Genomic DNA, 25,826 nt, shown 5'->3' on the forward strand with positions numbered 1-25,826 from the left:
GATATGCACCTTACTCCTGGCCACGCCCCCAAACACACACGCAGTCCGTTTATCAGGTGACGCGCGAGAGCGAACTTTTACTGTGTCCTTCCTCGAAACCGAGCTCATTCATTCATTCATTCACACGCGATGGAGGGTGCTTTGCTTTGATTCTTTTTCACATTAATTAAAAAAAAATGGCTCTGTTCTAGAGGGAAACTACTGCTGGATTTGTTTTGGGGAAGTAACGCTGATACAATCACAGGCAGGTGAGTAACTCGTGTTGATCATTCCTCTGTTCGCTGGCGATTTAGGAAGCATCCGCGCTTGTAGCTATTACAGTATTATATCCATAAATAAACATTGCGTATTTTTTGCTAGTGGTCAAATAGCTGCGACGTTATAAATTCCTTTAATACATCCAATTTATTCACTTTCCGTGGTTAATAACAAGCTTCCTAAAACTGTTTAGCCCTAATAAGAAACCCATACAAGGAGTCTTCATTATAGAAAAAAAAAAACTAAACACTAAAGACCCTGTCCGGAAGTACTAAAGTCACATGCTGTTGACTAGACAACAGTGCTAATTTTATTACTACCAGTCAAAAGCAAGATTTCAACATAATTATAGAATAAGGTGTACTTCTCCACCTCCTTGGTCACTAAACAATAAACCTCTGCATGTGCACGAAAATTGTTTCCTGTTTGTAAACATTCCACATCAGAATTCCAGGATCCAAAACTCACCAATTTCAAGACAGTCTGTCGCTTAGCAACCACATCAACGTACAGGTTCCAGACAGTCCCTTACACAAAATGGATTAAAAAATTATAATATTAAAAATAAAATATTTATTCATAAATATAATCTATATATAATAATATATACACTCACACATACAAGTTACAATAAATAATAATACTAATAATTAAATATGCTAATCAATTATTATTAATAATTATATTTAATTTTAAATAATATTTAAAATACATTTAAAATCCCATTTTAAAGTAGTTTCAGACATTCCAACCCTGTTATATTCTGTTGTGAATCAAAGAAAACAGACCACAAACAGTTGCTCATATTTTTTGATACTGAAATCCAAAGCGTCCTCTTGCAGCCTGTTGAAAAGAGATATATTGTCACACAGGCTGTGTAAATTGGTTTGGATTAGTCACCAGAGCTACTGTGTGCTTATGTAGTGAAGGTAAAGTGAACTCTGTCAGGTGCCTGCTTGCTCACACGGAGCTGTCTTTCCTGTCGGGGAGGGCTCATTCTGCTGAGTCAACATCAAGCTTCTCCCTGTCAGCACTTCTGACAGTAGGGCTGGAGTGTGAGAGGATTATTTTGTGGTTTCTATCTCGTTACTCTATCAGAACCAACAGATCCTAAATTCTGTGCATGTCAGTCGTGGTTCAACTGTCACCGTGGGTGTGTCTCAATATTCCAGGACTCCTTTTGTTTATATTCTTCACATTTGAATTATTGATGTCATAGCGGATAGTTGTGTAAGTCTCATATAAGTCCTGTATTCATCACGGCCATGCATCACTGAACATTCACTTGTGATTAATATTGATTATTTATGGCAATAAAAAGCAATTATTTTACCACATGTAGACATAACAGACTTTGTTTATTTGTTTAAATTGATACAGCCTTTGGCACTGTTATGGCAATATAAAGTAAACAAATAAATCCACAATACATAATATTTATTTGTTTACATATATTTGTGTTGCAATGGCAACACAAATATATGTGCCCTTGACACTATTATGGTATGCAGCATTTAATGCTGTTTTGGCAATATAAAGTAAGTAAATAAATCCAACATGTTCATGCATAACATTTATTTTGGTAAATTTAACATGCACACTGCATATTGTGATATGTATACATAAAGTTGTTATGGCAATGTAAAGTAAGTAAATGTACCATTTACATACATAACAACATAATATACATAATATAAATTTATATATTGGAATAAATGGTAACACTTTAGAACAACTTCACTGACAAACTATTGACAAATAATGCATAGCAGATCATTATTAAAAATATATTCACATAGCTAGAAATATGAGATAATGTGTTTGTTAATGTTTACTAATATACTTATTAAACATTACCTTACGATTAACAGATAATTAATGGAACTGACAAATGTCATTACATTTTCAATTCACACAATCATGCACTTTTTAAAAATCTTCAAAATGATTTTTACGGATGGTTTGCAATGAGTAAAAGCTTCATTAATTAGTAACAAATATTACATAATGCTTAATAGATCAGTAGTTAATGCTTTCAAATGTCATTAAACTTCATTAGTATCTTGATGTGTAGTCCTCTCAATTACAAAAGCTGTCCCAAAAATGACCTGAATTCATCCTATTTACACATCTTTACAAATCACTTTTTAAATTATTTGTTCATATTTTTGCCATAAGTTGCAAACTATTCATGATTTGTAATTTTTTTAATTTATAAATGTTTACTAATCATTTGGTACCTTTATAGACACTTTCAGCTGTTGTAACAACATTTGTGTAAAGCGTGGTTAGTTAAGTTTATCTAAATGCTTGCTAAAGATATAACAAACAAAACATTTTTTTATTGCCTCAACACTTACAGTAGTTCTGTATTTCATTCATTAGTTGTGTCTCCCAAAAATGTGTATAATACACATGCTTTAAGACCTGGTGTCCTCTACAGTGGACATGTGTGAAATTAATGTCCAGTTTAATAACAGAAGGTCATATTTTGATTTAAAGTTCAAAGAGAGTGAGTGGTCATGGTGAAACATCCAATCATTTGTTATCTCTGAAAAGCCCCTGAATGTGCTCTGTACGGGACATCCAGACTTAAAACTGTGACATGTAACGTCTCAGAGTAATCGCTAAAACATAACCTCCTCAACAGAGGACAAAACTCCATAGCTGTCAGTCGGGAGGTTAATCGGGGAAAACAAATGCATTTTCCATGAATTCCATGTTTATTTCTTTTTCAATTATGTGTAGATTTTTCTGCCACAGGCCTTCGTCCTTTGCCGAGGTTGGAGGTTTATGTTGAAGTCCGGTCTCCTCCCTCCCCTCACAGACGGGCAGCTGTTGCAGTGACTCAGTATCATGGAGGCGTGCAGCGGGACTGCAGCAGCGACATACAGCAGAGCTCCAACACCTCTGAGAGACGCATGCAGTCATGATCCCTGTGAAGGGTGAGTAACAGCCTGCGTACTTCACCTCTCAGTGTGCCTTGGCTGCTGCGGTGCTCGATTATGGTTAGATATGCTGTATAGCGTTTGTCTACCTGCGTGCGCTTCTCTTGCAAGGTTAGATGAGGCATTTTCTTTACATTCGACTGAATCTCTGCATAATCAGGTGCAGTGCATGGTTTTTGCACACACAGGCATTTCGTGTGTCATGTGACCAGTCACCTTATTCTGTTTCTGAGACGGCATTTTTCAGCAGCACTGCATGCAGCAGATGTGAATTTGTCCCCTGAGGAGTAAATTATAGTGGGGATTTGTGTGCAACTGGTGCCCTACAGAGATGATAACAAGGAAAGAGTTAATTAATGAACGTGTTGTACATCCCAAAAGAAGCAGGCATGGTTTAACGTTATAGTCAGTGACATGACACATCTTTTATGCTATCTGTTAATTCATTCATTAAATATGTAATTCATACAAACAAAATAACAGGGTGATAACTGTTCTGATATCGTAATAAAGTATAAGTCTGATAAATTAAAATAGAATGTCTTGAGAGGAAAATCTTGAAATTAAGTACTACATTATGTACTGTTATTGTTTTTTTTAATATACACCGTATATATTTGACCCCCCCCCCCCCCAGGTTAAAATCACGCTATTCAATCAGTACGTCGAAAAAAAAAAAGACCATTGCAGAGTAGACCTTCGTCAAGTAAAATATCAATAAAGTAAAATAGCACATAATTTGGCATTTTTATGGCAATGTAAATTTTTGATATTTATAAATTAACCATTTATGATATAAATAAAACAGAAAAATTTACCTTTTTTAAACTAATGATTAAGATTACATAAATTAAAATTACTACTTTTTACTTAATTTATAACATGACACTTTAGTCATTCAGTGTAATATTTTTTCAGAAACATATTAAATTATAAATATCCTACATTTTCTTTTCTTTTCTTTTCTTTTAAGAATATCCAAAGAATATCCAAATATCCTGTTCATTGGTTGACATGAGCAGCAGTTTTTCAAATGGCAACAGTCATGATAATTGCAATTATAATTTTGATCAAAATGATTAGCAGTTTAACCATTATAGTGTGCAGCATGACTAAATCTGACTAAAATGTCAACAATTTTAATTGACTAAACAGTAGACCAAATACATTGTCTAAATATTGACTAAACATGATACAAACTACTTCACCGTGAACACTCTCATTAATCATTGACCCATAGTTAGTTATTTAGAACTGCACCTGTGACTGTCATTTTTGCCACTTTCTTCCATGAACAGGATCAGGCATCATCGGTCAGTTTCACAGAGTGTGGGATGTTCTGGAACAAAATCACTGATTCTCTTCTGTCTACTGAATGAATCGTCTACACTCCAGCCTTTTATTTCCCTTCTAAAGGCTTCCCAATCCTTAAAGCTGTTCCAGCTCACCTTTCCTTACCCCAGTAGTGCATCATATTTCAAGTATCACTTCAGCCCTGTTCTTTGTTATTTAGGGTGGATTCATTTGTGACTGCCTGAGTGACTGATTGAAGCGATATCCTTGTGTATCACAAAACATACAATAGTGTGCTTTTAACTGCCACTAATCTGATCTTCTGTAACGTCTCCTTGTTTCGACCCTTTCGGCCATGTTCTTAGCTGCAGGGTGAACTGGGTAATGCTCTGGACAGAAATCAGAAATCATTATAATTTGCTGATTTATTCTCAGTGTGGAAACTGTTGTGTTGCTTAATATTTTATTGGAACCTGTGATACTTTTTTCTTTGATTCTTTGATGAATAAAAAGTTAAAAAGAACAGCATTTATTTAAAACAGAAATATTTGTAACAATATAAGAAAGAATATAAGAAATAGTTTTTTTTGCTTTAAATACTAGTGTATGTTGTTACACAAAATTTATATTTTGAATAAACGGTGTTCTTTTTAAGTTTTTTTGTTTTTTTTTAGTATTTTTAGCAAAGTATCACAGGTCCCCCCAAAAATATTAACTGTTAAGATCGCAAATAAGGTCATTTTTTGGCCTGTTCCCTGTTGTTAGCCTTAGAAGACCCTTTGAGGAGTTTTTTAAGAAGTTGATGACCCGTGGTCACTAACTGATTTCATTGGTTGGAAAAGAGCAGCTTGAACTTTTTGCAAAACCTCTTATTTTGTGTTCTACAGAAGAGTGGAACAGGTCCGAAACATTTTTGGGTGAACTATTCCTTTAAAACAATCCTAGCTCATTTCATTGGTGTAATTGCTTTCTGCGATGCGATGCCATGCAGGGGTATGTATGTATGTCATAGCATCAGCTTATTTCAACATACCCCTCTCTGATTCTCTTTTCTTTAAGGCCCCACCCAGAGGAGGATGAGGGGGAGGAAGATAGGAGCTTGCAGCCAGCAGAGACTGCAGGCTGGGAGGACGCCATTGCTGTTATGGTGCGTGTGCTGGCTTTATGTATGTCACGCTTCATGCGTTCAGAGTTCTGCGTAATCGTTTGTTTACATGTGTGTGTTCGTATATGCAGGCACGAGGAGTGCCGATGGTCCCTGAACTGCCTGCCGAATCTTCTCTGCGCTCATGTGCCAGCACGGCCAGCATGAAGGTCAAGAACGTCAAAAAGTAGGTGTTTATATGTTCAAGGGAAGGGTTCTTGGTTTAGTCTCTTCCAGACCCACGGAGCAGAATACTGATGAGCTCTTTTTGTTTTGCAGACTGTCCCTCACCAAAGGCCATTTTCCAAGGCTGGCAGAATGTGCCCACTTCCACTATGAGCATGTTGACTTTGGCTCTGTGCAGGTGAGGGTTTTATGGGAAATGCAGTCCTGCTGAGGGCCATGATCACTCAGGGTTGACGGGAATGTGTTAATTAGGCCCTTGGCTGTGGTCTTGGTTTCACTGGTGGCAGATTATCCATCGTGTTGAAATTAGGGCTGTGGGTTTAAGTTACAAGTCATACACATTGGTCTCTGTCAGGTTACATGCTAAACTACGGAAAACATCTTGGCTAGCTGTTTGGATTTCAACGGCATTGTTCCTCCCCAAGCTGTTATATTCATGCAAACGTCTTTTAACATTAACATTGTCCATTTCATCAGATAATGCCAATATTTGTAAACCGTTGACTCCTCTATTTTACCAGATTTTGTTGTTATGCTGTTGGGTTCCAGCAGAGAGCAGTAAATACCACTGAGCCCCTCCTCAGTCGTTGCTGTGTGTACAGTACACTGTTCTGAGAACCGAGGGTGTTGGTTTCGATGCATCATGAACAGAGTATGGCGTCATAACTGAGGAACAGGAAGTTTGCTCTCCCGTACTACAGCTCTGTGCTCTGCGCCTCCATCATCCTGTGCATTTCAGCTCTCAAGGTCGCACAGAATCCTGTTCTGTTAGATCGCATTCAGTCTCCTGATCACGTCACACTGACACACTGTGAGAGGGGGGCTGGAGGAGTGCAGAGGCCAGATACTCTCCCGCTCGAAACTTGGCAGCTAAATAAGAAATTTGATGTTTCATGAGGAATGTCCTTTAGTTCTGTTTCTCTTTTGTTGCTTTCAAAGCTCATGAGCACATTTTAGCAGCTGACGGATACTATATCAATGAATGCGTAACGGATAACAGCAGTTTTTGTTGTTTAAAATTTTACATTTGAAAATACAGATGGATTTTATTTATTTATTTTTTTGTGGTGGATTTATGTAAACATGAATGTGTGTTTCAGGGGTAATAGTACAGTTAACTAAAATTACAACCACAACCATAAACTTGTTACTTAAAATAGAATAAATGCTAACTGAAATAAAATGGACTTATTTTATTTCCGATAGTTTACAATGCAACATTCCTCATTTTCATTTAGTTGTAAATAACTAAAACTAAACCTAAAAATAAAAATGAATAAAACTACTTAGAAAAAAACTAAGTAATTATTACTTAAACACACAACTAAATTAAACTAAAATGTCAAACAGAAAATTCAAATAAAAGCAGAAATTCTACAAATAAAATAAAATTACAAATATGAACAAAAACTATAATAGTATGATACTTAAAATAACGTGTGCTTTTTTGTACAAATAAAAAATAAATGAAATGTGAGACAGAAGCTTATTTCCCCCTCTGGTCATTTGCTCTGATATCACACCACACAGAAACTCTTATTTTAGGTTTCAGTAATGTTAAATTCAAACTGAATAAGCATTTTATTTGGTGAAACATGAATATCTATCCTAAACCAAGTACAATACTTGTTTGCAGCTGACTCTGGTTCCATATTTTGAATCCAATGCCTTAAATACATTTTGAATTGTAGTTTGTGTATCTGAATACTGTTTTATACCACCGTAGAATAACTTTGTCTGTGTTTAGTCCAAGAATAGGGTATTGAGTTAACATCCCTTCTGTGGCGTCTTTATGTAGACCTTTGTTGCATTCCCAGAGGTGGTGTGCATGTTCCACATTCCTCGGCTCAGGTTTACAGAGGAGCGTTCAGGATCCCTACCTCCTCCCTATGCAGAGAGAGATGGAGACGGACAAAGAACTGGGCCAAATTCGGTAATGCTGTAATGAGCTTTCACTGATCTGAGAACAGTCACCTTCGTCTCTATATGAGCAGCTGGTTGGGGCATTGATTAAGTCTGTGTGTTTTCCACTATAAATCGTCTCGGACAGAAGGGAGGTCTTGATATACTGATATTCAAGGTTGACCAACATCATGGTTTTGTAGTGAAACTGCAAGGCATCAAGTCAGTTTTACTGAAAACTAAAGATCATGAAGTCTTGTAGAATATGATATAGATGGATCTGGATTCAGGATTTATGCTTATGAAGTAGGTCAACGCTGGATTATGATTTATCATATTTTTGACTGAAGTGGAGTCTGATTAACTTTGCTCTCTAAGACTTTGGGCTCATCTCAAAAACATACAGTAGGAATAAACCTGGTATGCGTCTTTAAGAGAAGATGCATGACGTGAGTGAATTGCTGACAACCCTTGTGTAATTTATGGCACTGTAGATTAGCCGTGGAGAAAAGGTCAACTCATGAACACTGGGTTACTCTTTCTAGCTTTTAAGTAACTTGAGGAATTCCCTGGTGGATTATTGTTACTGAAAAAGATTTTCTGCAATTTATTATACAAGTGGAATTTTAATCCACAGATTGTGTGACATAAAGCTGTGGCCTTTGACCTTTGGTGTCTGCTTTTTACCCATTTTCATCAACCGTTGGAAATACCAGACCAGGTGCTATAATCTTAAATGCGCTTATGTCTTTTATTCTGTATTGCAAGACGTTTAGAGCTGATCTGGGATTTTCATAGATTCAGCTAAAGGAAAAAAAATTGGCATGCTTTTTCCTGAGGAATTTTCCAAACCAGTGGTTAGGCAGAGTCTGTCATGGTAAAGTTACAAAGTGGCATTTTCTCCACAGCATTCACTGTTTTGAGGTTATCTGTTCTGTAAGTGAGTGTACTTCTTGAAGTTGTCAAAATAATATACTCCCTTTCAAATGTATAGTCTTTCTCTTCTGGGAATATGAACCAAAAATATTGATGACTCATGGGAAGTTCCTAGTGGCAAAATCATAATTACAGTGTGAGTTTAAGTGGTTTTGGTCAGAGAAACATGGGCTCATTGGGCAGTTTGTATTTCTCATTTAAGTTTGTTTATCACATCCAGACAATGACAGGAAGTATTTTTGCACTATTAAACCAAAACTGCAATTTGTATTCTTTTTTTTTTTTAATTTTTAAATTAATATTTGTTATTTATATATATATATATATATACATAGACAGACACACACACACAGACACATACACATATGTGTGTATACAGTACATATGTACGTATGTATATATGTATATATTTATGTATGTATGTGTGTGTATATATCAGTGGCGTCCAGTGGTGTTTTAAAATGCAGAGGCATTATATAATAATAATAATAATAATTAATATAATACAGGTGCATCTCAATAAATTAGAATGGTTTGGTGACAGAAACTTCAGTCTGTGTACACTGGATTTAATAAACAAGTTTCACAATTTGAGTTGAATTACTGAAATAAATGGAACTTTTCCACAACATTCTAATTTATTGAGATGCATGCACCTGTGTGTGTGTGTGTGTGTGTGTGTGTTAGCTTCAGACATGACCTCCGTCAAGCGCTGATGCCGATACCCTGTGCGAATGTTTTTTTATTTATTTTTTATACACCATGTCCCGTCTTAATTTCCTGTTTCAGAAATATGTCAAAAAAAGAAAGTCTTTAAATGTCATTGAAATGAAATGTTGAAAGGGAAATGTGAAATGGAAATGTTTTTTTTTATTGAGTTATCAAATACATTTTTCTTAAACAAAAACATCATCAGAGAGTGAGCCTGGAAATTGTAAATATTGGAAATTGTAATAATTTGGTGCAGAATTATTAGTTAAGCATAATAATGATGATAATAATAATAATAATAATAATAACTAGATATGTACGTTTTAACACTAAGCTAATCTCTGTTAGCATGTGACTGTTCACTGCTAGCATGTGTAGCATATTGGAAGTCGTCTTTGCTAACATGAGTCAAAAGAGCCAAGTGCCATGTCTTTACAAGATATAGGTTTTGCTAAATGGTTGCTAGGGTACTCTTTTTGGTTGTTAGGGAGTGGCTTGGCAGCTGCCAATCATGACATTCCAAAGGCTGCTTGTCAGTATGTATGATATAAACCAACCCCCATGCCACAAGTCAAAAGAGGCCACCTACTTGTCTCTACGATGTTCTGTTCCACAGATATACCTCTCACCTTTTTAATGGAAGTCTATGGGTTGGTTGCTAAGGCTCTGTAACTGGTTGCTAGGGCATGGGTAGGAAGTTGAAATGTCATCATTCATTGTCTGCTTGCTAGGCCGAGTGAAATGAGCCAACCCCAAATCTCTACAATATTCTGATGCAGTGATATGATTATAGTTACTTTTGTAAAATAAGCAATTTTGGTAATATTTTGGGGTAACCATTAGATGCCTGATGTTAAAATCCCACAACCACTTTAAACACTGCTGCACTAAACTCCAAACAACATCCAAGATCGATGCACATGTCCTCCTGTTCTGAGGTCGGTATCTGAAAGCGCAGCTCTGTTCTGCATGGATTCAGAGGGAGGACCAACATCCAGCACAGGGAGGGGCTAAGATGGTGGAGCGAGAGGGCGCTCCATTTCTATATTTGTCCTCTTCCTCAGTTCTAATTAGACACAGCATCATGCACATCCCTCTACTGCAGGAGATGAAGACGGGAAAAGGTCCGTGTCTCAGACAGGACGTGTTTTGACTGCAGCGCGCTGCTGATTTTCATTCTGCTGTGAATCAGGCCGTTTGTTTTCGATGAGCTGGGCTGACTGAGCACAGGCTGCTGGTCTGTGGGGGTGTGTGTGACGGGTTACTGCGTCTGCGTGCAGCAGCCGTGCAGAACATCAGCAGAGAGGCTTAATAAGGAAAGGCTCATGTGCAAGACTATAGGGAACTATCTGGTTGGATCTGTCAGAATCGGCCTGTGCATGTCGATAAGACGAGACCGAAGGCGTTTCAGTGAGTATCCATCCTATTTCATTAGGAGAGGAATAAATATATGGAAATGGTTGGCTGCTTTGTCATGGGGTTCTGCTGGCATACAGTGTAGTGTCAAAAACATACAAAAAAATGTATATGTACTGACATATGACATATTTTGTGTGATGTTCTGTAGTTGCAATATTAGTCTTTTCCCTGCTGTACTTTAGAAATTGTGTAAGAGACTTTTTTTTATAATTGTTTATTTTTGTCATCATATTACGTTTAATTTTTCTTACCTCATTGACAAATTTGATTCACTAGATTTTGTCACATTTTTTCTACAACAAGAATAAGCTCGATTTAAGATATAATCTCTGAAAATGAGCCTTAATATTTTACACTGTTTTGCATTTCAAGTAAATCTACTTTAAGTTCATTTAATTTGTACTTATTTCTACTGGAAAATAAAACCAGAAAATGTATTTTAAAATAATTGTTTGGCCATTTTTGTGTTTCGTAACCAGATTTATTGATCCACGTTTTAAATTCAAGCAGATGTATTAGGATGTAGGAATATATTAATGTTGACATTATTTTAATGGACTTGTGTCCAGTAATTTGTGCATGGGTGAAAGATGTTGATGTTTCTATTACTCTACTGAACTTCATAGCTTAAGTAGGTCATTAAAGCTTGTCTTTTTCTGTTAGTTCTTTCTATAAATAATCAATGCTTTCATTTGTTTAATGCATCTTTGAAGTGGCTCAGCATTTTCTATCAATTAAAGGGATGCAGTTCTTGTCTTTGATGTGGAGGCTGATGTGTGTGTGTTGAATGATGCATGGGGAATCTGCATTACTGAGATGATGCAGAGAAGTAAATTACAACAGACACTACAAAGGAGTTTGCCTTACTGGATGTTTAATTTGCAGATCGAATCCCCTGAATCACATCAGTTTTTGGGCTCATGGGTTGGCTTACATTTTCAGGGACAAGTAGATGTTGGGATGTTTTATAGAGGAGGAACATATAATGTTGGTCTCAACCAGCAGCTGTGGAAACTTCTGAGCACTGGAACTGCTACACTAGTGTTTTGGGAATTTTCCCTGATGTGTTGGCTTTGTGCTTTTGAGGGGTGGTGTACCTGCAGCCATTTCTTCTTTCTGTGGTGTATACATGTCTTGTTGTCTGTAGGTCAGTCATCATGGTCTGCTGTTTTAGCAGCCTTTAAAAATCCATTGTCACGTTTCAGCTGTGCTACAACTGCTTTCCCAGCAGCAGGAGTGTGTCTGCATTTCTCTCATTCTCTCTCTGGAGCTGATGACCTTTCATCAAGCTTTTTATTTGCCATTTTTCATTTTTATGTTTTTATAGCATGATTTCAGCTATAATAAGTCAATTTCTTCTACTGTTTTCACATTTCTGTCTTTGCCCTGAATGTTTTACAGTCTTTGCATTTTGCTGAAAGTTTTTTAGTGCAGGCTAAATTTTGGATTTGAAGTGGTTAAAGAAGACAATGTTATTAGTATATATTTTTTTTACTTTAGTATATTTGTTTTTCATATCAGATTTTTTTTTTTTTTTTTTTTACATTTAAATGCCATTATACAGTTGCCCAACAGATATTTAAAAACTTTTGATTGAAAATTCATGTTTGAATTTTGTATATATAGCATATAAATGTTGCTCCAGTTTTTCTCACAACTTACTTACTCTTCTGTTTGCAATGACCAACTGCTCTTGAGGTGATTATTTAATAGATGCATGAAATCACTGATGCCTGAAATGTCACAATGCTTTTTTTTAAACTACATTTTAAGAAATATCTATTATTTATCATTAGAAACCCAAGCTGCCTTTTATAAAATATTTAGCTGTGTTGCTTAAATGTTAAAAGTCAACATAAGATCAGCATTAATAAACAAAATCGAACCGAGAATAATCCGAAATGATAATTTTATAGCCACGATAATATTTTGGTTAGTTTTTATTTTTTTTAAAGCCGTAATTTTAAACTTTTGGTGCCACATGGAGCACTGTGATGTGTGGTTTATATGTAACAATGTTTATTGCTTTTATTGTCTCCCTTTGACATTATATTGTTCATTTGTTGTAGCATATATTATAGGCGAATGAAAGGATAGTGAAAATTCAGACTTGCTTTCTGTGTCTCTCCACAGCTGTCTTTATCTGAGGATCAGAACGACTTCACACGCAATGGCCTGGACTTAAAGGAGTCAGTGTATCTGGTCCAGATCTGTTGCCAGGTAAGCTTGTTTCACAGAGTAATTTTCACATAGAACCTCTGTAGCCCTTTCTGTGTGACAGAGCAGAAGAAATCTCATCCCAGCATCACTGATTTGTTATGGCAACTGAGTACAAGCTAAGCCTTGGAAAAATGGTGAAGTTATAAAAAGACCTTTAAGAGCTTCAGATCAAACAGGCCGGCCAGCCGCATGCAGTTTGGACAGCAATTTATCTGTTTCATGGAATGTTTCCGGGTTTAGGAAAAGACAGGATTTTAAAAGAGGATTTTGAGGCCAAGATGAAGACAAAACTGAAAATATAAATACTCTTGGTCCTGCATTTCTTACTAAAACAATGGGGCTCTGGGAGGGTTTTTACAGTCGTCCACAGAATTTCTAAAAATATGAATTAAAAGGCAGTTTTTGTGCTTCTAAAAGCTGAAAGGATTTAGAAGAGTCCCGCTGTGCTGTTTCTGAACCGTTTGTTCCACCACTGGAGCAAGTCTCATTGTTTTACAGTTATATGAAATCTGCAAACCACAGACATAAGCTACTGAATTCAGCTTCCTTAACCAAACACTGGGTGTTATGATGCTACCATGCAATGAAAGAACCAAAGATGTATAAACCAAAAGAGAGTTTACGATTCTGCTATAGGCTTAGACTACAGTGGACATATCCAAGTAGATATTGTTTACATATTGAAGCAAAAATGCATAGAAAAACCATGAAATTTTACATCATTTATTCTATTTTGATATATTTTATAGTGTAATTTAGTACATCGATGGCAGAGCTTTTTAAATTTTCAGCATCATTACTGTCAGTCTTCAGTGTCACATTATCCTTCAGAAATCATGCTGATCTGCTGATTTGCTGCTCAAGAAACATTTCTTTCTATTATCAATGTTTACTAACTTTGTCAACCTTGAGAAGTTGAACTGCTTAATGTTTTTTCAGGATTCATTTATGAAGGACAAACTAACAGCATTTATTTGAAATATTTAACCATGCCTTTACTGTCACTTTTGACCAGTTTAGTGAGGCCTTGCTGAATTAGTTTCTTGCTAAAAAATGTTTAAAGCCGAAAGTCAGTCTAACTCTCTCTTCTTTATTAAGAATGACTGATCTTCTACATTCACTCTCATTGCTTTTCATGTGTCTTAGGGTCGTAAGTGGACAGTGAGGCGTTCATACAAAGAGTTTCGTGTTCTTGACAAGCATCTTCACCTCTGTATCTATGATAGAAGATTCTCTCAGCTTCCTGAGCTGCCCCGATTAGACATCCTGAAGGACAAACCCGAGGTTGGTTCACCACACACACATATATTGACTGTCTACATGTATCCTTGGTGAAGGCAGTCCCAGTGTAGTGAAAATTCATTAAATGCGCTGCACACATCTGAATATTTGTGTTGAACTGTTCCGCAAACAGTGTTGTAAATACAACTTTACCACTGATTTCTAGTTGTATCCTCATGTGGATGGATGGACAAACTAGTTTCGCTTTCACAACGAAATGCACAGTGTCTCCACAACTTGGCGCTGATGGAAACAGAGAGTATCAAAGTTACTTTGCTTGAGAATTTGGGCGTCAACAAAAGCATATACCATCGATTAACAACTTCAAAGCTCATAGTAGGCCTGTCTTTAAAAGATTATTGTCAAAAATCACTTTCCCTATGAAGAAAATAAATGTAATTTTTCCTTCTGGAGCCCACCTCCTGCAATATTTGTGTGTTGTGCATATATTGCAGAAAATCTATATATTTCCATAGCATCACTGTTGAAGAGTAATTAGCTGGTGAAGTGGATTTACTTATTGTAGAGTTCACAAAAGTTATCATGAGCATCGTAATGTTTGAAGACGTCATAACAAATAGCAGTAAACCGGAATTCATACAATTCATATATTTGTAAAATCTTACCTTCACACTGTGGAAATACAAACTGGAAGACAGAAAACAGAAAAGTGGTGGAGCTACATATTGCGTAGTTAGCTTAGCAACATGCTAACATCAAACTCACACATGCTTCCTTTACAGAGACTATGTATGTGTCACACTGTGTTGCTGCCTATATAGATCATATTAAATCACTGTTTTGAGGGTCATTTCAGTTAGATAGCTCCCTAACTGATGAAAGTACAGTAGATGGCTGTGGATAGCGCACAACAAGGCCACCCGCTAGGCTTTAGAAGCAAGCTATTGTGTTGGATCAAAGGCTTATATCTCAAAGCAAGCACATTGAGAGTGTTGAAAAGTGTCTTTTTGTTTATTATCCCTGCTCGGTCTCTGTTCTTTCTCTACAGACACTTTCCCAGATGCTTACTGCGTATATTTCCCGTCTCTCAGCCATCGCTGATAACAAGATCAACTGCGGGCCAGCACTCACATGGATGGAGGTATTGATGTCACTCCTGATTTTTAACCTACACTACACCTGAATGCTTCCTGTGGCTGCCTGCCCAAATCCTGCCTTTTTAATATATAGACACGATTGGCAGTGAATTGACCATGGTCCGGTGTGTTTAACAAAAGAGGTGTGTTTGCCACCTTTGCTTTAACAAAAGTAAATTGCTCACAGTGTCTCATAAAACACAATCCCACTTTAGGACAGACTTCAGACTTAGTGTATAAAACAACAGTTCACACCCACTTTTTATATGCAGTTAGTCATTAACAAGGATAAGAGACACCTGACTTTACTTGTCTCGGCGTGCTCAGTCGCATGGGTTTGCTCTTTCCCAGCATATTGTGTGTGTTTCACACTGATGTTGCACCTTTCGAGTCATCGTTAAAGGAAATATGAAGTCATTGCATACAGTAAGGTGATGTTTTATTGGTTGCTGAATATATGCATGTGTTCATATATTTGATTCGTTTTTCTTCACTCTCCTAGATTGATAACAAAGGGAATCACCTGCTGGTTCATGACGAATCCTCTATTAACGTTCCCGCTGTAGCTGCGGCCCATGTCATAAAGCGATATATCGCCCAAGCAGCAGACGAACTGTCTTTTGAGGTATATACATATAATTTTTTATTTAGTTGCATAATATTTTTGGATTTGCCGTTAGTAACTGAAACATAATTTCTCTTCAAAAGGTTGGAGACATAGTTTCAGTGATTGATATGCCTCCTAAAGAAGACACTGGCTGGTGGAGGGGCAAACATGGATTTCAAGTATGCTGTCTTTTTTATTTTATTTTATTTTATGAGTTTCATGAAAAAGCCTGTATGTGTTGGAAACTGTCACCACTTTGCTTTACATCTGAAACTTGTTTTTGCAGCTTTTATGTCACATCTGAGACAAAACATCGACTCATTACAGTCATATTACTCCATTGCTGATAAGGGAGGAATTTTAGTGGTGATAAATGTGTCATAGAGTAATTGCTACTGATATGCAGGATCATATTGTGCTGCAGCAAGATTGTAAATTTTATGTACAGAGGGATTCACAGACGTATTCACAGCTGTGTCTTTAAGAAATTTTAGACTGTTTAAAGAGTACGCCTAATTATGATAATTTAGCCCTTGTTGAAATGAAGTGAGCTATGTAGCATTCAGTCAGTCTATTATTTTTCCATTCACAGGTGGGATTTTTTCCGTCTGAATGTGTGGAACTAATTAGTGAGAAAATACCCTCAAATGTTACCAACTCTTTGGCCAAACCAGGTACACTTTAAAAAAAAATTTCTTAGTATTTTATAATACTAAGACTTTGTTTGAAGGCATAAGAAAACATTTCCCCCCATATCAGTTTTCTGTTATAGGTTTATAATTTATTCAGTTACAAATGAAATTTTAAGTCAGCCTTAGCATATTTAGAGGTACGGTTTGTTACAAGTTGGCAGCGTTGATTTAAAAGTTATTTTAATTTTCTGTAGTGTCTAAGAAGCATGGCAAGCTGATCACATTTCTGCGCACGTTCGTGAAGTCGCGTCCCACCAAGCAGAAGCTGAAACAACGAGGTATCCTGAAAGAGAGAGTGTTCGGCTGTGACCTTGGAGAGCATTTGCTTAACTCGGGCCATGATGGTGAGAGGAGAGAGAGACGTTAGGGGATGCTTATTGCATCTAAATATTTCATTGAAATGTTCTTGTGTAATTTAAAAGTGCAGATTTAATGTGTTGCTCCAACAGTTCCACAGGTCATCAGAAGCTGCACTGAGTTTATTGAGAAACATGGAGTCGTGGACGGAATTTACCGCTTATCTGGGATTTCGTCTAACATTCAGAAACTGAGGTGAGGTTTATTCATTTTTCATGCCTGGACAGTTCATAGAAATTAAAATGCACTACTGTTCAAAGGTTTGGTGTCTGTATAATAAGTGTAAGTGTGTTATGTTTACCAAAGCTGCATTTATTTGAAAATATTTAGTATTGCATTAAAAAAAGAAAAATTATTCAATTTGTATATATATATATATATAATTAAAATGTCATTAATTCAGTAGAAATTTCAGCATCATTACTCAAGTCTTCACTGTCACATGATCCTTCAGAAATAATTCTAATATGCTGATTTGCTGCACAATAAATATTTCTTATTATTATCAATGTTGAAAACAGTTGTGCTAAATATTTTCCTGGAAACCATTATATTTTTATTTTATTTTGTTTTATTTTCTTTCTTTTTTTTCTTTTTTTCAGGTTTTTAGTCAAATATAGATATAAAATGATCAGGCTCAAGTAAAAATGCATTACCCTCTTGTGTCTATAGGCACGAGTTTGACTCGGAGCATGTTCCAGATCTTACTAAGGACAACTACGTCCAGGACATTCATTCAGTGGGATCACTGTGCAAACTCTACTTCCGGGAGCTGCCCAACCCACTGTTGACCTACCAGCTCTATGAGAAATTCTCAGTAAGCATCGAACCACTTCCACACGGAAACTCTAATGTTCTGTAGCTGTGGAGCACCAGTATTGGAACACAGAGGTGATGCTTTGGCTTATTTTCCCAGGATGCTGTATCAGCAGCCACTGAAGAGGAGAGGCTGGTCAAAGTCCATGATGTCATACAGCAGCTTCCTCCACCACACTACAGGTTAGATGAGCGCACAGCATCCTCTACAGATGACAAAGAGAAGTGCAGTTTTCTCTTCTTTTCATCAGATGATCACATCATTCTTGTGTGTTCTCAGGTGTTGGGTTAATATGTGACATATAATGTAAATGTGTGTTTCTGTTTAGATTTAAAGTGATGGTTTACCCCCAAATTAAAGTTATGTCATCATTAGCTTACTCATTTCAAACCTATTTGACTTTAGTTTTTCTGTGTAGCACAGATGTTTTGAAGAACGATATTTTTTGTTAATACAAAGTCAGTGGAAACCACTAACCAGTGGTTATTTTGGACAACAATGTTCTTTCACAAAAGAAACACAGTCTTAAAGATTTAGATTGACAAGGGAGGATGACAATTTTTATGTTTGGGTGAAATGTGCCATTAATACATAATGAAATCTTTGTCTTAATGCTTTGTTCCCAGGACTCTCGAGTTCCTCATGAGACATTTATCCTGCATGGGAACTTACAGTGCCGTCACCAACATGCACTACAAAAATCTTGCAATCGTCTGGGCTCCAAATCTTCTCCGGTAACTTTGTTTTAACCAGATTGTCGGTAAAGACGCGATTTGTGTCAAAAATGTTGCACTAATTCCTTGTTCCTCAATTGTTGCAGGTCTAAACAGATTGAGTCGGCGTGTTTCAGCGGCACCTCTGCTTTCATGGAAGTGCGTGTTCAGTCGGTCGTTGTAGAGTTCATCCTTAATCACGTCGACGTTCTGTTCAGTCCCAAACTCAGCACTCTGATCCGTCACAGCACAGGTGAGAAATGAGCCTCTGCAGTTCCCTTCCCACCAGAATTGATTTTTAGATGAAGCTCTACTAATGAGGATTTTAAATGAGCTCATAACTCTAACCTGAATACACAGGCCACACTACTTTAGCTCGACCCAAGTCTCTACTGGTGAGCTCTCCATCCACCAAGCTGCTTTCTCTAGAGGAAGCCCAGGCCCGGACTCAAGCCCAGCTCATCTCTCCGGTGTCTCCGGACAGCAAGTATATTGATGTGGGAGAGGGGCCTGCAGCACTGCAGGGCAAGTTCCACACCGTCATCGACTTCCCTTCTGAGAGGTCTGTCAGTGTGGACTGGTTTTAGTATTGTGCTATTTTCATCATTTAGAAAAAGGTAGTAACCGCTTACTGTTGCTGGTAAATGTAGGAAAAAAGGCTCCACCAAGGCGAAGAAGTCTCCTGTGGGAAACTTGTTTTCCTTCTTTAATATGGGAAAGTCCTCTGCTACTGCCAAGCCCAAACTCCACCGTCATCCCAGTGAACCCAATGAGATGAAAACCACTCCCCTTCCAGGTACAGCTTTGACTCTCCTCCTAATATCAACCTGTATTCATTTCAAATCCTAGTGAGCTGCCTAACCTAGAATGCATTTTAGTTATAATTTTCACATTATACATAATGCCCCCCCAAAAAAGAGGGAACTGTTCATTAGAAAGAACTATTTTCCAAACTGTTTTTACTGTAATTGTATAATAGTGTGAAATATAATTTATTCCTGTGATGGAAAAATCTAATTTTCAGCATCATTATTCTGGTCTTCAACATCACGTGATCCTCAGAAGTCATTCTTACATGCTGATGTGGTCCTCAAGTAACATTTCTTCAACGTTGAAAACAGTTGTTCTGCTTAAAATGAAAATTCTGTCATTAATACTTGCCTTCATGTCTTTCCAAACCTGTAAGATTTTTGTTCATCCTTGGAACACAAATTAATATGTGTTCCAGTGTGATCCCTCCATAGACAGCAATGCAATTGAAATGTTCAAGGCACAGAACCGTAGTAAGGACATCGTTTAAATGGTACATGTGACATCTGGAGTTCAACCGTAATTCTACAAAGCAACGAGAATACTTTATATCTGTAAATAAAACAAAAAGAATGATTTTATTCAACAATTCTTCTCCACCGAATCACAAAAGTATTCTCATAGCGTTGTAAAATTACGATCGAATCACTGATGTCACATGGACTGTTTTTAAGATGTCCTTACTGCATTTCTGGACCTGGGAATATTTCATTTGTTTTGCTGTCTATGGAGGGTCAGAAAGCTCTCGGATTTCATCCAAAATATCTTAATTTGTGTTCTGAAGATGAACAAAGGTCTTAGCATTTGGAAAGAGATGAGAGTGAGTAATAATCAATAACATAATTTTCATTTTAGCGTGAACTATCCCTTTAATGTTACGAAATATACTTTTCCGGATTTTTGATGAACAGAAAGCTCAAAAGAACAGCATTTTATTTTAAGTAGAAACCAGGAATATAAAAGTTTTAACTGTTACTTTTGATCATCTTAATGCATCCTTGCTGAATAAAAGTATTAATTACCTAAAAAAAAATAGGTGGAAGAGGAGACAGTGGAACACTACGATCTGCTAAAAGTGAAGAATCTCTGTCCTCTTCACATAACATTGAGGGTAAAAATCATGTTTCGCTTTTTTCCATTTCCATACTTAAATGTGTTATAAGCTTTTTTTTATACGACTCACAGTTGCCACATAACACTGAAGTATGCTTCCTGATATATCACATCTGTTTCTGTGACTTAATGTGTCTCCGTTTTTTGCTGACATGCTATTGTTATGTGTGATTTAGGAGAAAGGGCAACCTCACAGAACCTTTAATAAAATTTTAATACAAGCTGTTTTACAGTTGTTACTCATCCATAGGCTGATCTCTGATGTTTTGACTCAGGTGGATCAAATTTATATCGTCCACGTCGACCACTCTCCACCAGTGATGCTTTATCAATCTCCTTCAATGAGGAGCTGCTGGACAGCAGACTGACTGGAGATTCTCGCTCCAGTCTCAAAGACCACAAGAAGGACATGGTTTCCTCTCTCTCTTGTGTGCCAGCTCTTATATCTCCACCTCACCCTGCAGCAGATGCTGAGTTTATAGGCATAGCCACCTTAGACATAGACCCATTGGCCTTTCAGTCCACACAGCTGGTTGATCCCACTGTACCTGACAGTAAGAAAAGAGGTAGTCGAAGGAAGGTGGGGAGCAGCCATACAGAGTCGGAGACTTTAGACAAAGTCACAAGTCCCTCCCAGGAACCTGAACTTATCCCACGGCGCTCTGAAGATGCAAATCACAAACCCTCTGAAGTGCCAGTCACCTTAAATAATCTGGAACTGGGCACCTCTAAGACTGGCCATGAGAGCACTGGAAAGAGCTCAGTGGCAAAGAGTAATACTGTGTCCTGCCCTTCTGACATTATGGCCCTCGTGAAAAAGCCCAGTGTGTCCACAAAAGGTGGTCAAGGCCATCAGCGTTCTGCAAGCTTTTGCAAAGCAGAAAGTAGATCGACAGAAGTCAAGGAGCACAGAAGAGCCGACTCAGGTCAGCACCATTCTTGTATTCATACATTTAATGAAATTATCAATATGTTCCACTACAAGTGTCATCCACAAAAACTGCCTAACGCAACACTTACACTCATTATTTTGTTTACTCTCCTTAAAACAGTTACAGAATGTGTTAAGCTGTTAATTACAAAAGAAAAAAAAATAAGAACCTCAACTATTTTTACAGCCCTAATATTTTTTCGCAATGTTTTACTTTTTGTTATATTAGTTTAACAAGACAAAATCAAAACTTCTCCCCGCAGCCAGCTTAAGGGTATGAATACCCCTTGTTAGGAATGTTTGCAAGAGAAAACATTCTAACAATAGCCAGATTTCCATTACAGATTTGTGCAAATCTTTTGCAATATTTTTAAATGTCAATAAAAACCTATTGCGAATTGACGAAGATTCCATTTAACAATAATAATTAATAAAAAAAAAAAATTCCTCTTGCGATAAGTCATGGCAAGGGATGTTGGTAGGTTTAAGTATATTGCAGACACTGCACTAGCTATTATTTTTAATCAAAGGAGATGTATGAATGCATTTTAAGGGAAACTGCAAGGTAGAATTATAAGATGAAGGAAATGTTCGTGGAGCTGCGGCAAAAGTGTCATCAAGGGACTATCACGACAGAACAACAACAACAAAAATCAAAATGCTGGTGAATGATAGCAGAAGCGCTTCAGCAATGTTTACACTCTTTTTTTTCGTAAGGCAGATGCTAGTTCCGCCTTCTCTCTGACATCACACGTGTTGTTAAAGACGACATGCGATGAATGGTTGGGAAGCAACATGTAGTCTGATATGTTTCTTGTCCATGACTCAACAAGGGGGAGTCAAACTCATGCAATCTGACACAGTGACTATCATGACCGACAAAAAATATTGTCTAGTCTGAACCCGGCCTAATACACCACAGACCTGTGCAGTGTAAATAAGGGGTTATCCAAGCATTAATGGCAAGGAAACTCCTTAATACTTGAAAGCAACCATGTATGAGGTGTTTCTTGGTGTTTATAGTACATTAAAGAATGATCATGTGACTTACATACAGTATGCCAGGTGACCAAATGCAGAAAAATCTATTACCATTAGAGTTTTGTGATATATTCCTTTTTCTAATTTCCTGAAAAAAACCATGTGTTTTTTGTTGTTTTGTTTTTTTTTGGTGATATTTGGGAGTTTTTGCGAAATTGACACATTTCCAGTATATATTAATATATTAAGCATATATTAATTTTGAAATTTTCAGGTTGCACAATTTGAATGGTAATGCAACGCGACTAGTGTTAGCTAAGCTAGCATTTTCCTTAAAGAGGAATATGCTGGGATCGAGACTAATAATGTCAATGAGACCAAACTAACAATCTTAGCTAAGCTAGTATTTTACCTAAAGAATATGTTTAGCACAGGATATCTGTAAGAAAAAAAACTGAAAATTAACCATGCATTTAACCACATATTTAAGTTGTATTTTAGCTATGTGTTCCTCTGTTTATAAGTATTTTGGTTTGTTTTTCTTCATCTAGGTGCAGTGACATTTGAATGCACCCCTGGGTTGGTGAGGTCTGTGTCTCTCATAACTCCCCAGCCTGCAGTAAAGAGTGCTGCTCGCATGCTAGCTCTAGCACTAGCTGAATCTGCCCAACAGGCCACTCGACTCAGCAAACGTGGGAGCTCTGAACCTCCCACACCTATTTCTCCAGTTCATCATCAGAACCCACTCTTCACACTTCAATTTCCTCCTCCTCTACAGACGTCCTCTGATAGAGAGGAACGATATGTTTCTAACAGGACCTTCCCAGATCCATCAAGCACCATGTCTACTGAGAGCCACACAGATGCCGGCAGCCTACGCAGCACCTGTGCCTGCCATGGCAGTGAGAGTGGACTCAGCTTCTCTGATGGCTGTGATGCACCAGCTGGTGGCCAGTGTGCCCATGTGCCCTCTCAGGGTTTCTGTCCTCGCAGAAATCCAGCGATTCAGCAGGCTTCGGGGAGCCACACAACAATGAGAGATAACATCCGCCATGTTGGAGTTGGTACAGATGGAGGTGGATCAAGCCTTGATGCCGAGATGGAACTACGTGGAAGTTTACAACCAACTCCTTCAGAGAGATACTCTTCCTTGGATAGTCATTCAGCCATTGAAGCACTGCAAAACAAGCAGGCTGCTAATGCTGCCAACTTTCGAGCCATATTGGCAGAAACGTCCATGCCTGCCTCAGTGCACGAAGTTCTTCCACAAGCTCCAAGTACTCCACCGAGTGTGGTGTATCAGTACAAACCAAGAGACCAAAGGTCTGCTTACTCCCAACAGTGGTCAAGTCCAGTTGGGCAAAGCACCCCTTATTATCAGCCTGATGATGGTTGTCCCCATCCCAAAGTTCTCTCAAGAAGCTACTGCAATACCCTTGCGCCACGATCCCTGCACCAGTCCATTAAATATAAAGGTCAAAGAGAAGACTACTCAGTCAGTCTCTATAAACATGGAGGACCAAGGTATCCACCATTAGATGGAGCCTCCGTCTACCCCACTATTCGCAGGGTGCGTTCAGTGCACACTCCACCAGAGGACAAGTTTTTCTTCCTTCAGCGTCAAGGCAGCCATAGCAAACCTTACCAAAAACCACCACCAACCGACATCCAGCAAGTGCGAGCTTACTTTGAAGATGGGAAGGTTCGGTACAGGTACAGCCCCTATTCAGAGGCTCGATACAGTCAATACCGAGAGAACAGTCATGGACACACTCTCTCTTACACGCTAAGCAAACTGCCTTCTCACTCATCAAAGGTGATAGGTAGTACCGAGAACTACCACAAGCCTCTACGCAACCTCCCAGTGAACAACGATTCTGATTTCATGACCAGAGATGCTGGTCTCCAGCCAAGAATGAAGAACCCTTCTCTTTACGAGGTTTCTAATTCTGGTTTATCTGATCGACATTTCAGTCAGTCCATTAGGCAAGAAAACACAGCCAAAGAAAGGCCGTTTGGTCCAGTTGTGTCCCAGCCCCATCTTGTAAGAGGCGACCACCAGTGCCAAGAAACAATGCACACTAGGAGCAGGTCAAACTCTGGGAAGGAGATGCTGATTTCAACTGAAGGGGCTGATGGGAAGTACAGGGTGACCATGGTGTCACATTACTCACCAGAGCACCCACTTTCTGAGCCTGATATGCCTGTGCCCTCAAAGTCAGACAGGCATGGCGGTGGGCATGGAGCCAAATCGGCTTTTATAATGAAGCAGAGTCGATCCATGCACAACTATCCTCAACACAGGTTTGAGTCCACAGCACTGCCACGCAACCTGACCCTACATAAGGAATACAGCTGCCCTGACTTCAAACATACAGGGTCTAGCGATAGTTTTGGTCTTGCAAACCGCAACCAGGACAGGCTGATGTATAAGACTCTAAGCAACCCTAAAGAAGACTACCGGTACGTTTGTGCAATAAGCAGGGACCCTCAGAGGTCTAAGAGATCGCAGAGTGTCAAAACACGCCATCCATCTGGTCAAGCGAAAATGACTCTGGAGCGGGATCACAGATTGTCGTTCTCTTCCCAAAGCAGGACAAGAACTCATAGTATGTATGTGCCATCTCACTCGGACTATTCCGAAAGCTATGTATCCCTACATCCAAAAGTCCCTAAGGCCAGCCGAACTAGATCGGGTGTTTTCCGAAACTACGGCTGCATGCCACTTCATAGTAACAGACTGTACACCACAGCTGTGGGCCACACAGGTTTTCATCAGACAGAGCTCAGACCCGAGATGCAGATTTATGCCGAATAACAGATTTTTAATAAATAAATACCTAAAACAAATTAACCAGAATTTTATGACCTCTGCAGGGCAGTGGTTTTCTATTGTTAATCAGATAATATAATATTTAAAAAATATGTTTTATTTGTTCACGGAAGGGTGTCTTTCACTGTATGCACTGCATACTCTATATATTACAGTTCAAACAACTTAAGTAGACACTGCTTAAATAAGGAAGTTCACTCACATAATATGGCATTTGGTTATTATGGCTACTCTGATTGATTTGTTAAAGTGTGTTCTGTTAGTTGTGTCATTTTGTTACTAGAGGTCAGAGGTCAAAAATACTCAAAATATGATGAGAAAAATTAACAAAGGCTTTTCGAATGCATCATAGGTGCAATATATAGGAGCCATTGCCTTGTGTTTTTGGCTGAAGAGTATACGTTTTTTGATGTATTACCATGACTGTGGAATCAAACAGTTATATATGTCAGTGACATCAGCGTATATGGTCTGAATAACCATGAAAGTTCATAATCTAACCCCCCCCCCACCCCCCGAGAAGTTTTTACCTCTGCATTTATAAATCATGCACTTTATAACAATGGGCGCTTTAGAC

The 25,826-nt window shown here is 37.9% G+C and overlaps 1 protein-coding gene across 6 annotated transcripts; it reads left to right on the plus strand.

The window, feature by feature from the left end:
* Positions 1 to 25,749, plus strand: LOC113115163 (rho GTPase-activating protein 32-like). Of its 6 annotated transcripts, none has more exons than XM_026282516.1 (22): positions 1 to 248; positions 3,007 to 3,203; positions 5,559 to 5,646; positions 5,736 to 5,830; positions 5,923 to 6,007; positions 12,931 to 13,017; positions 14,164 to 14,301; positions 15,308 to 15,400; positions 15,898 to 16,020; positions 16,104 to 16,181; positions 16,595 to 16,676; positions 16,889 to 17,038; positions 17,144 to 17,246; positions 17,724 to 17,868; positions 17,968 to 18,050; positions 18,495 to 18,602; positions 18,689 to 18,834; positions 18,942 to 19,143; positions 19,232 to 19,377; positions 20,428 to 20,502; positions 20,780 to 21,430; positions 22,968 to 25,749. In XM_026282516.1, the coding sequence occupies exons 2-22, from the start codon at positions 3,115 to 3,117 to the stop codon at positions 25,232 to 25,234; spliced, it is 5,034 nt and encodes a 1,677-aa protein (XP_026138301.1). In that variant the 5' UTR covers positions 1 to 248; positions 3,007 to 3,114; the 3' UTR covers positions 25,235 to 25,749. The 6 variants fall into 6 exon arrangements, with proteins under 6 accessions (XP_026138301.1, XP_026138299.1, XP_026138302.1 ...); XM_026282514.1 differs by having other exon boundaries at positions 3,022 to 3,203; XM_026282517.1 differs by having other exon boundaries at positions 3,086 to 3,203.
* The last annotated feature ends 77 nt before the right edge of the window (positions 25,750 to 25,826 follow it).

This window comes from Carassius auratus, chromosome 15 (assembly GCF_003368295.1).
Source record: "Carassius auratus strain Wakin chromosome 15, ASM336829v1, whole genome shotgun sequence".
NCBI lineage: Eukaryota > Metazoa > Chordata > Actinopteri > Cypriniformes > Cyprinidae > Carassius > Carassius auratus.